Source organism: Bidens hawaiensis, unplaced genomic scaffold (assembly GCF_021521415.1).
Source record: "Bidens hawaiensis isolate Kalapana, Puna unplaced genomic scaffold, B.hawaiensis_p1.1 tig00038216_1, whole genome shotgun sequence".
In the NCBI taxonomy this organism is placed as follows: Eukaryota; Viridiplantae; Streptophyta; class Magnoliopsida; order Asterales; family Asteraceae; genus Bidens; species Bidens hawaiensis.
Genome location: NW_027496717.1, coordinates 188,360 through 199,940, shown reverse-complemented (window position 1 = coordinate 199,940; position 11,581 = coordinate 188,360). Strand labels below are relative to the sequence as shown.

Sequence of the window (11,581 nt, the reverse complement as noted above, 5' to 3'; positions counted from 1 at the left end):
TCAACAAAATACTAAAGACACAGGTTATTCTCATTTTGTAGCAAGTATAGGCTGTAAGTCTCCCTTTCCTATGTCTCGTACTTGCAGGGAAAGAAGTTTGAACACTTGAAGATTCGTCTTAGTGATATCAGTTAGCAACTCATACATTTTCAACTGATTACATAATTGCAACTCGAGATGCATATACTATGTACAGAGCAGAACTTGACCTTTTTGGTAAAGAAAATCTTTCATTTGAAGAAGGCGAAAGTCCCAAGGGACGAAAGAGTGTGATTATTACACGGTACTCTTCTTTACGTGGGGTGTATGGAGAAGAAAATTTTTTTACTGAGATCGAAATGCTTACCGCTGTTAAGCATGAAAACACAGTTACTCTACTTGGATATTGTTTTGAAGCTTTTGAGATGATCCTTATCACCGAGGATCTTTCTTATGGATACCTTGTTGATTATCTGGAAAACGTCAATAGAAGGGGTTTTTGGGAAATACGTTTAAAAATTAGCTCTGCTGTTGCATGCGCATTGAACTACCTTCACCATGAGATTGAAGACCAAAAGGTGATTATTAACCATCAAATATCGAGTCTCAACATTGGGTTGGACGAGGACCACGGGGCAATGATTTTTGACTTCGGGCGTTCCATATTCCTTCGTCCAAATCAAAAGGACGAAGCTTTGTATGTGGATGGAATTGGTGGCAAAGAAGCGTACATTGATCCAGAGTATAAGAAGACTAGCAGGTTAAAAAGAGAATCAGATGTGTATAGTTTTGGAGTACTTTTGTTTGAAATTTTATTTGGAGTGACAGCCTCTGACCCATGTTACGACACGGGAACTGATGGATACATGGCCCATGTGGCAAGACAAAGTTACCGCACGGGAACACTGGAAGAAAAGATAGATCCTATACTAAAGGAAGAAACAGGTGAAGACAATTTTATCCTAAATAGAGGACCCAACAAGGATTCTTTGCGCACATATATTGGAATTGCGTATAAGTGTGTGGCGGAATCTCAAGACAAACGTCCAACAATGAAAGAAGTCGTGGAGGAACTTGAGAAAGCTTCATCTTTTCAAGTAAGTCAATGTTTTCATTATTGAACCTCTATTGCTTTCTGTTAGTATATATACCGGTTTTTGGTATTATTTTCAAAGATTATTAGAACCATCAATTTTTATATTAACAAGTTATTTTCATTTGTTTCATGGTTAACAGGCCAACAAGGGCAAACTTGGAATTTCACTTGAAGTCATAGAACTGGCCACAAAAAACTTCAATCATCGCATTGGTGGAGGAGGTTTCGGGAATGTGTATATAGGAAACCTTAAAGGTGAAGCAATTGTTGCAAAGCGATTGGATACGAAATATGGGCAAGGGAAACAACAATTCTTGACTGAACTCCAAATTCTTTTGGAGTATAAGCATGAAAATATCATCGGTCTTATAGGATATTGTGACGAAAATGACGAAAACATTATTGTTTACGAGTATGCATCCCGAGGAAGTCTTGATAACTATTTGAAGAATGCTGATCTTACATGGATAGACCGACTTAATATATGCATTGATGTTGCAAGGGCTTTAGATTTCCTTCATGGAGGAGATGGAAAACAAGCAAAGGTGATACATAGGGATATCAAAACCGCCAACATTTTACTAAACAATGATTGGAAAGCAAAACTCGCTGATTTTGGACTTTCTTTAATAAGTCCTATAACTAAGGAAACAAAGTATGTCATCGATTATGTATGTGGCACAAAGGGATATCTGGACCCACTTTACTATAAATCACAATTCCTTACTATAGAATCAGATATCTATTCATTTGGTGTGGTTTTATTTGAGATCTTGTGCGGAAAATCAACGTATGACGTCTACAAAAATGAGTGCCGCTATTTACAAGATTTCGTTAAAGAAAATTTTGCAAAAGGGAAGTTAAATGAGATGGTTTTTGAGAAAATAAGGAAGCCAATCGAGCAAAAATCGTTGACTATATTTCAGAATATTGCCTACCAATGCTTACATGATGAAAGGGAAGAACGGCCTACAACAAAAAAGGTTTTGGCAAAACTCGAGAATGCATTGGAAATTCAAGTAAGTTTTAAATGCCTCCCTATAAACAATATCTTCGATTTGTGTTCATGTTAATAGTTATATAGGCCATTAATCATTTTGTGACAAGAAGAAACATAGAATGTACCCACTTACATACCTGGGGACATACTGAAAACTGCAGATTCTTATGAAACAATAGATGACCAAATATATATTCATAAATATTATAAAAACTTTATAATCAATTTAACCGAATAAAATAGTATGCATATTATAACAGGTGCATTGAACTTACAGAGTTTAATATACCATTCGTAACTCATTGTTTTTTTTTTTTTCAATACTTACTACTTGAAAAACAGAACATGATATCAACAATGACGAAGTTCACTCCCTTACAAATCACACTGAAAGAAGTAGTAGAGGGCACCAACAACTTTCATGTAGATAACATCATCGGACACGGTAAATTTGGTACCACATATAAAGGACGACTCTTGAGGTCCAGAAAGGAGATTAAGATTGCTACACGAAGGTTTGATTGTAAGCATGGGGAAGTAGATCTCAAGTTCTTGAGGGAAATTTCAGTGCTTTATGATCTGAAACATACAAATCTAGTCTCTATTGTTGGATTTTGTGACGAGCAAGAAAAGAAGATTATTGTAACCATGTATGAGGCAAACAAAAGTCTCACGCAGTATCTAAACAGCCTGAACCTCACGTGGACGCAAAGATTGAGAATATGTGTAGGTATTGCTTGTGCGTTGAGTTACCTTCATTATGACAAGGTACGTGATTATGCTATTATACATTGTAACATCAATAGCGATACAATTTTATTAGACGAGAACTGGGAAGCCAAGTTATCAAGTTTTGAAGTTTCCATTAAACAATCAAAAAACAATAAGGACCGTGCGCGTCATTGCGAACATATTGGCACAATGGGGTGTATGGACCCAACAATTGAAAAGACGGGAGATGTTTCACACAAGTCGGATATCTATTCATTCGGTATCATTTTATTTGAAATGTTGTGCGGGAGGAAAGCATTTATTCAGGATGAGGATAACAGCTTTCTAGCTCCACTAGCCAAGTATCATTATGAAAAAGAAACACTTCAGGAAATAATCCATCCATGTCTACAATGGAATCAGATGTCCGCGCAATCGCTTCTCAAATACTCAAACATGGCATATTTTTGCTTAAAAGAGGATCGAGCAGACCGCCCAGATATGGACTTTATTGTTCGTGAATCTGAGAAAGCACTAGAAATTCAGCTACGACGTGAAAATATTGTAAGTCCCTTCTTAATTTTGTTATCGTTTTTTTTCTTCTTCATTCTTGCATTGAATTATTTTTCAAGTTTTTTTTTCTCTATTATACTTAAATGTAGGTTAATATCGGCAAGGTAAAAGAACCAAATAAAATGGATACACTTCAAACATTTGGGATGGGTAATGAAACTGACATTAGGATATGGAATTGGGTATAAAATTAGTTTTAGTTTTGTGAGTTTGGAGTGACATTAGGTATGGATTACCCGTCCAACCATCCAAACTCGTTTCCCCGCATCAAAATCATACATTATATAATATGCAATTTTAAGAGAGAGTAAATACATATTATAGTTGTTACAAACTTGCATTTATTAAAAATCATTAAATGATTAGAAGTGTAGTTAACTGTTTGATACTTTAAGTCGATTTTGAATGTGATTTAAGATTGGATTTTAGATATGGGCATCTCAACGGAAAAATTGTAACCACATAAAACCATATGACGTATGCTTGACACTTGCGGGTAATATGTACTTGGTGTGTATTACCAATTCCTACCTATCACCATCCATAAGTCAAAAAAATGGAGCTGTTGGGTTGCTCACCTCGATGACGACGACGATGACGATGATAATTTAAACTTCAAACATCGGTCACTTTTTAAGTTCAAGACTCTTAACCTTTACTTGCAACCTATTTACACCATGCTATTTTAATCTCTTTAGTTTTAATAGTTTAATAACTAAACTAAAATTAGATTAAATTACAATGTGTCTTAAGATTAAATTTTAGTTTGGTATTTGGATATTACATGCTCAATGTAAGCCACTGAATCTACCAGAAAAGCATAATTAGAGTATGGGTGTTCAAGTTCGGATATTGAAATGGATAAGGCCGTCTTTAAAGGAGGGATGGGTGGTTGACGGTTCCCGCCCCGATCACCATGTAGGCAGGCTCGATATTTTTTTTTTTAAATTTATATAAATTTTTTGAAAAAAAATATGTGCTTTTAATATTTAAACTCAATTACTTACTCCTTTAAGCCTATTTTTGTAAAGAAAAAAATTTGTACAACCTAAATTATAACTAAGTAAGCAAATTTAAAAATTTAGTTATTATATAAAAAAAAAAACCTTTTACTTAATACCAATAAATTTTTTCGACTTCAGCCGAAAAAATTTAACAATTCTCAAAGACGGCCTGGAAATAGATATCCAAATTCTTGAAAAGAAGTCCAAACTTGGCAGCATCAAAGATACATAAACTCAATAGAAGCAAAAACCTTAAAAAATCGAATACTAAAATCTCATTCCTCTTTGCATATATCAACACCACATAATCGATCTGGGATGCAGGTTGAATGAACCAAAAAGAAAAAAAAAGAAAAGAAAAATACATATCAAAACACATATATGCACAGTAGAAGAAGTGCTTATAACAGTTACAGTTTTGAAATCTCCGTAGAGGAAGGGTAGATCTGTGTAGGCCATGACGATAGGTCAACGGTACGATGATAGGTCAACGGTCGGCAACATGCCAACGGTGCAAACCCTCTGGCAATGGTCACGAAACCTTCATGGAAGACCCACAGTCCATGGCCCAGTTCAGTTTGGTTCGGTTTCAATTTTTTGGTTTAGTTTCGATTTTCGCCGAAAAAAATCATTACTAACGGTTAGGCACAATTTTAATTAAAAACCGTCAAAACCGGGCTGTGAACATCCCTACGTAACATGTTACTTATTTTTAGTTTAAAAAAACTATAGCAATAACATTATCAAATTAAAGAATATAAAATGTTCGTTTTTATATATAGTGCAATTAAGTAAAAAAAATATATTAACTATGAATATATTAAGGTTGTTTAAAATCATGGGGAGAATTTGGTTTAAAAATAATATATGGCTAAAGTTACGAGTGTTTATGTGTAACTATGCAACCAATTAATAAAATTTAATTGAAGTTGAAAATTCACATTTGTAACTATTTTTGAAGCAAAGAGTCTTAACCGTACATGAGCACACCAAAAAACCGCATTACCCCTGCAATCTCAAAATTTTATGAGTTTTTGATTGTACCTATTGCATTAATTATTATAATACTTACATTTTAAGATGTCTTCTTATATATATATATATATATATATATATATATAGAGTAAGTATAGAATGATAACCCATTTGAGTTGTGAAAACCCATGAAAACCCTATGTAACATCGTTTTTTTTTTTTTGCACACGTAATATATGTTGTAACATTTAATACAAAACATCAAAACATAAAAAAAAATTGTTTTGCTATTTTTTTACTAATTTTTTTATATGTTTTTAGAAGAGAGAAAAAGTTATATTTATATTTACATTTTTTATTAATTTTAATTGTGAACCACATGATCAAACTTTAATTAAAAACATGTAGTTGAAAATGAGTTTATAGAGTTTTCACAACTCAAGTGGGTTTTTATTTTAACATAACCCTCTATATATATATATATATGTGAATTTTTGTTTTCTTAAATAACCGACGATGCTGATCAACTCAGAGCATCACATCTCATTCTCTATATGTATTTATATACTTTAACCACAAGAATAAAAAACATTGTTTTATTTAAAATGTATTTATTTTTTAGAAACACCGCTCACCTAATTCTCCGTTTCTATCTTTGCCATATTCATGTACGTTTATTTTATTATTTTTCTCATTATCATACACTCACAATAGTGTATACAAATTTGATGTGTGAATTTTTGATTTTCTAGACCATATCTCTATTTTAGAGAACGAGATGTGTGTGTAAATAATAAATTATGTGTTTGTGTTAGAATTTTCTATAACTTGTTTTTTGAGACGCATATGCGAATGCTCTAATTTATTTGCACAAGATATTGTAGTTTCTGCATAAGAAACCTCACATTCTTAAGGAACATTCACATATGAAGCATTGTTTTCTAAAGAACACGAAGATTTTTGAACAAACCCTGCATATCTGGATTGGGTTTTTGAAGAAATTGTTGGGTTAATCTTGACGGGTCAAGTTCGGGTTCAAAAGGCGGGTTAATTCGGGTCATGTATATGGGTCAGCAGAAGATTTGGTCCAGACGTGACCAAGTTTTCAGGAAGTAAAAAATATGATTTGAAGGGTTCTAATTGACCGAGAATTTGGAAGTAAACGCGGGCTTTGTGGAAGACTTAGTAATTTGTTTTAGCTTATTTTTAGGAGTAATAGTTTACTGCACGTTTGCATTTGTTTATTATATAAAGTAGTCTAGGTTAACCCTTTTTTAGCAGAATACAACAAGCTTTCTGAATATTTATTCTCTTCATCTTCACATACCAGTATACTACGTGAGTTTGAGTGTGTTGTGTGTGTGTAAACCTTGGGCCTGAACCGACATTTGGTATCAAAGCAAGGTGAAGAAAAGAGGGCCGTATTGAGAGTCGTTTAGAAACCTCGAGAAAGCAATTTGGGCTGCAGTCGTCGGAAAGTATGAAGAAAATAGGGTTTTGATTAACCATATGGAAGAACGAGTTTTACGTTGATGGGGTTGTGATCTTATGATCACAGTTTGAAGAAAGTTGTACCGGTAGAGATGAGAAAGAAGATGATCTGTGTGATTAAGAAAGAATTTTGGGTGACCGTACAAAGATTCTATGTGAATCAACTGAGAAGATGAGATCAAGAGAAGATCTGTTCTACGTGAACAAGTTCTGTGTGAACAATAGGAGGAGTCAAATCTGTGTAATTCATGGTAAGAGAATAAGGAAAAGAATTAACAAACGATCAGGTGATCGTAGAATGATTCTAAGTGAGTCATGTACAGACGGACACAGAAAAGAGTTTTGTGTGAACCGAACATGGTTCTGAGTGAGCCGAAGAGAAAAGAAAGTAAGAGACCGGAGATTCCATGTAAATTGTGAAAGAAAGACCGATCGATCTGTGTGATTGAGTAAAGACCAGCTGTTACATATAGCTGCAACGAGACCGAAGAAAGAGACCGGCACGTCGGAGAAGAACCGACGTGTAGAGAGACCGCTGCTGGAAGTGAACTCCGGTGGGAGAAAAGAAGACCGTGGCTGGAATTATTTTCTGGCATAAGACCGAAAGACTGACAAGTCGCAAAAGAAGGCGACAACTAGACCGTGAAGACCGATAAAGCTGCAAAGGACCGGCGGCTTATAGAAAGTGTAGACCGAAGACCGGAAGTGGTGACCGGAGACCGAATGATCACCTAAGAAAGAAAGAAGACCGAAGGAGGTAGACGACCGATGGTTTGCCTGAGAAAGAGAGACCAGGTATCGAGTACGGGGTACTTTGTTTGCAAATCAGAGAATGTTTCAAGGATGAGTGGAGATGACCATGATATATGGTGCGTATGCATGATATCATGTGTATGAAGAATGGAATTTTGGTTATCTAAAGCAACTTAGCAAGATAAAGCTGAAGAGACCACAAGTAAGTAAACTCATTCGAGTTAGCAAGAGACCGGACCCGTATGATTCGTTTAGCAAGAGAAAGAGCTGAGTCATGTGTAACTCCTAGCAAGTAGCGAAACCGAAGTCAAGATTAAGGGGGTGAATGTTGGGTTAATCTTGACGGGTCAAGTTCGGGTTCAAAAGGCGGGTTAATTTGGGTCATGGATACGGGTCAGCAGAAGATTTGGTTTAGACGTGACCAAGTTTTCAGGAAGTAAAAAATATGATTTGAAGGGTTCTAATTGACCGAGAATTTGGAAGTGAACGTGGGCTTTGTGGAAGACTTAGTAATTTGTTTTAGCTTATTTTTAGGAGTAATAGTTTACTGCACGTTTGCATTTGTTTATTATATAAAGTAGTCTAGGTTAACCCTTTTTTAGCAGAATACAACAAGCTTCTGAATATTTTTTCTCTTCATCTTCACATAGTAGTATACTACGTGAGTTTGAGTGTGTTGTGTGTGTGTAAACCTTGGGTCTGAACCGACAGAAACGTCCAATTCTTTAAATATATAGTAAAATCAAAGATGATTTTTAAAGACGACTAAATTCTTGAGAATCTAAGAAAATCAAACATGCGAAGAGCAACCATTTCTTGGAAAACACCAAACCCTTGCAATTCAAACATTATTCGTGGGGCAACAGAAGCGTCGACGTTGGTGGTTTGCGCATTGACACTAGTTGCGGGGAGACATTGGTGGTCCTAGCAAATTTATCATTATAGAGGAGGGTGGTATTCCCTGTAAATCATTTAATTCAATGAACTATACTTTTGTGTTCGGGCCTTATTTAAATAACGGCTACCAACACATATGAATTAAAATTAGTAACGTTCTATTTACTATGGTAACGAGTGACCAGAAGGTCTGCTACGGTGGAAATAGTTGTTACCCGCATCGCTGGACAATCATTTGGAAGGAGCAGAGGAGGGTTTCAGTATCCATTCGCCTTATTTTATACCGACTAACTGTCCATAGCTTAATTTGAATGTCTGTCTATAGTTTTTCTAAACGTGTCAACAGAGTATTAAGCACATAATTTCTTCTTAATTTCTATTTTAGTTTGAAACTCTCTCTTTTTCCCTTTGTCACATATTTGCAGGAAAATAAGTTTGAACACTTGAAGATTCCTCTCAGTGATATTAAATTAGCAACAAATAATTTTTCATATACATATAAAATTGGATCTTGGAATGAGTATATTTTCTACAGAGCAGAACTTGACAATTTTGATAAAGAAAATCATACATATGTAAAAGAGAAGAACACCGTTGTTATAAAACGATACCCTTCTGGATATGAGGAATGCGAAAATATGTTTTATACAGAAATTGAAATGCTTAGCGGTGTTAAGCATCCCAACATAGTCACTTTATTTGGATTTTGTGTTGATGTTTCTGAGATGATCATTGTCACTGAGAACTTTTCAAACGGACACCTCGATGGTTATTTTAAAAATGTCAATGATGAGCGCATTTTGACTTGGGGAAAGCGGTTGAAAATTTGCATTGATGTTGCACATGCATTGAAGTACCTTCACTTTGAGACGGAAGATCAAAAAGTGATAATACACCGTGATATATATAGCAGAAGCATTGTGGTGGGTGAGAACTGGGGGGCAAAGATTGTTGATTTTGGAGGCTCTGTATTCCTACCTCCAAATCAACAAGATGAAGCTCTCTATCTAGACTGGAGAGGCAGACCATCCTACTCTGATCCAGAATATAAGAAGACTAATAAATTAAAAAGAGAATCAGATGTTTATAGCTTTGGAGTCATTTTGCTTGAAATTCTGAGTGGGAAGGTGGCCTATGAAGCAATTTTCCGGAAGGAGGGTGCGGGTGCCGAAGGGTTGGCTTCAATGGCAAGAGGAAAATTTCTCGCGGGAACACTAGAGGACATGATGGATCCTATATTAAAGGAAGAAACAAGTGAAAATAACTTTGTTGTAAATGGAGGACCCAACAAGGACTCTTTGCACACATTTATGAAAATTGCATTTCAGTGTGTGGCAGAAACTCAAGATCAACGTCCTAATATAAAAGTGGTGGTGAAGGAACTTGAGAAAGCATTATTCTTTCAAGTAAGTTATGCTCTAAAATATTTAACATTTTTTTACACATGCAAAGTGTTTTTTTATTAGACTAACTTAATAAAGCACAACCTGATTTTCATAGTTAGTTTTTAAGTATTTTTTTAATCAAAATGATCTATTTTTGGTTGACGAACATTATGGGATTTAAAGAAAGACATCTAGGTTCAATTTAAAACTTTTGGAAAACATGGTACAATGTATGTTTAATGACAATGGACACTTATCATGCATATCAAAATCATACCATTCATTATATGAAAGTTATCATCACTTAATCGTCATTTGTTTTTTAGCCAATTTGATCACCATTTTGAACATCGACCAAGCCACCTCATCACTATGTTCCCCCAATTTCTAGTGTTTAGTTACTAAAATGTGTTTTTAATATTTTGTTGATAAGGTTGATGGAAATGCAAGCAATAAGCAAGGGATTTACAGTTTGGAAGAAAAAAGCACAGAATAGAATGAAACCCTTCGCTAAAGCTAAAACTGCTGAAGCAATGAAGTTGACTGTTGGTGGTGTTCTTGTTGTCATGGTTGTTATCATTTTCTTTGTGGTCATTGTTGTTACCGTTGAGGCGCCGACTCCTTTGTCTTTTTCATTGCTGTTTTCTCTCGGGGATGAGCTCTCCCCGGGTGGTCAAGCGTTTATGTATGTATGTATGTATGTATGTATGTATGCACGCACGCACGCACGCACGCACGCACGCATGTACGCATGCATGCATGCATGCATGTATGTATGTACGTATGTATGCATGCATGCATGTATGTATGTATGCATGTAAGCATGCACGCATGTATGTATATATGTATGAGTGTTCGTCATGTAAATCTTTCGGATAATGAAATTATACTATTACATCTATCCATTTGTGTTTCGATTACAAGTGTTCATCCTATGTTGATAGACCGAATGTGTTTATCATCTATATATACCCTGTAAGTTATTGAAATTAAAGAGAGTTCTTCATTATCAAGTTCTATCTCGTTACTCTGTCCAAATTAACTCTCAACACACACATTACACACACTATGTCACACCTCAACTTAAGGCAGAAATGCTGGGGCATGAGCTGTTTGTTTACAGCTCGAAGATACTATCATAATTAAAAATGTGACAATATCTATTAAGTTAATTATTTCAAGTGACAGTGTACAAATATCCATAACACAAATAAATAACTTAAAACAAAAAATCCAATCAAGAGAAATATAATCTTCATTAAATTCCCTATGGTCTTTACTAGATGTCCTTTTCACCTCAACTTCAATTCAAAGGCAACCTGCATATGCATAGAAAATAGAGTTTGTCAACAACACATGTTGAGTGAGCTTATCACTAGTTTTTGCAATGCTATGATGATGATAATAATAATAATAACAACAACAACAACAACAATAATATAAGAAACAAGTAAAACATAATAAATTGCGGTAAATAAATCAAACCATGAAAAGGTAAGGTGTCAATTAACCATTGCCAAGCGAATCGGGCGTTGGTAAATCAACCATGAGCAAGTAATAAGACCGTTGCCAAGCGAATCGGACGTGGGTCAATAGTATGATCATAGTATTAAGAGAATATGTTGGACCTCTCCGAATGCGATAAAGTAAACGAATAAACAGGTAACAAGTATATTTGATAGTTCACACACAATTATAGGTTTGCTATTTTGTGATA

General features: G+C 35.0%; 2 protein-coding genes across 2 annotated transcripts; both read left to right on the top strand.

Moving 5' to 3' along the window:
- The first annotated feature begins 188 nt into the window (after positions 1 to 188).
- Positions 189 to 2,344, top strand: LOC143590234 (putative LRR receptor-like serine/threonine-protein kinase At1g51810). Its single transcript, XM_077070780.1, has 3 exons — positions 189 to 1,076; positions 1,216 to 2,094; positions 2,336 to 2,344. The coding sequence occupies exons 1-3, from the start codon at positions 189 to 191 to the stop codon at positions 2,342 to 2,344; spliced, it is 1,776 nt and encodes a 591-aa protein (XP_076926895.1).
- On the top strand, positions 2,311 to 10,360 carry LOC143590233 (receptor like protein kinase S.2-like). Its single transcript, XM_077070779.1, has 4 exons — positions 2,311 to 3,350; positions 3,449 to 3,541; positions 8,905 to 9,885; positions 10,298 to 10,360. Exons 1-4 carry the CDS (start codon positions 2,421 to 2,423, stop codon positions 10,358 to 10,360), a joined length of 2,067 nt encoding a protein of 688 aa, XP_076926894.1. The 5' UTR covers positions 2,311 to 2,420.
- Positions 10,361 to 11,581: the final 1,221 nt, after the last annotated feature.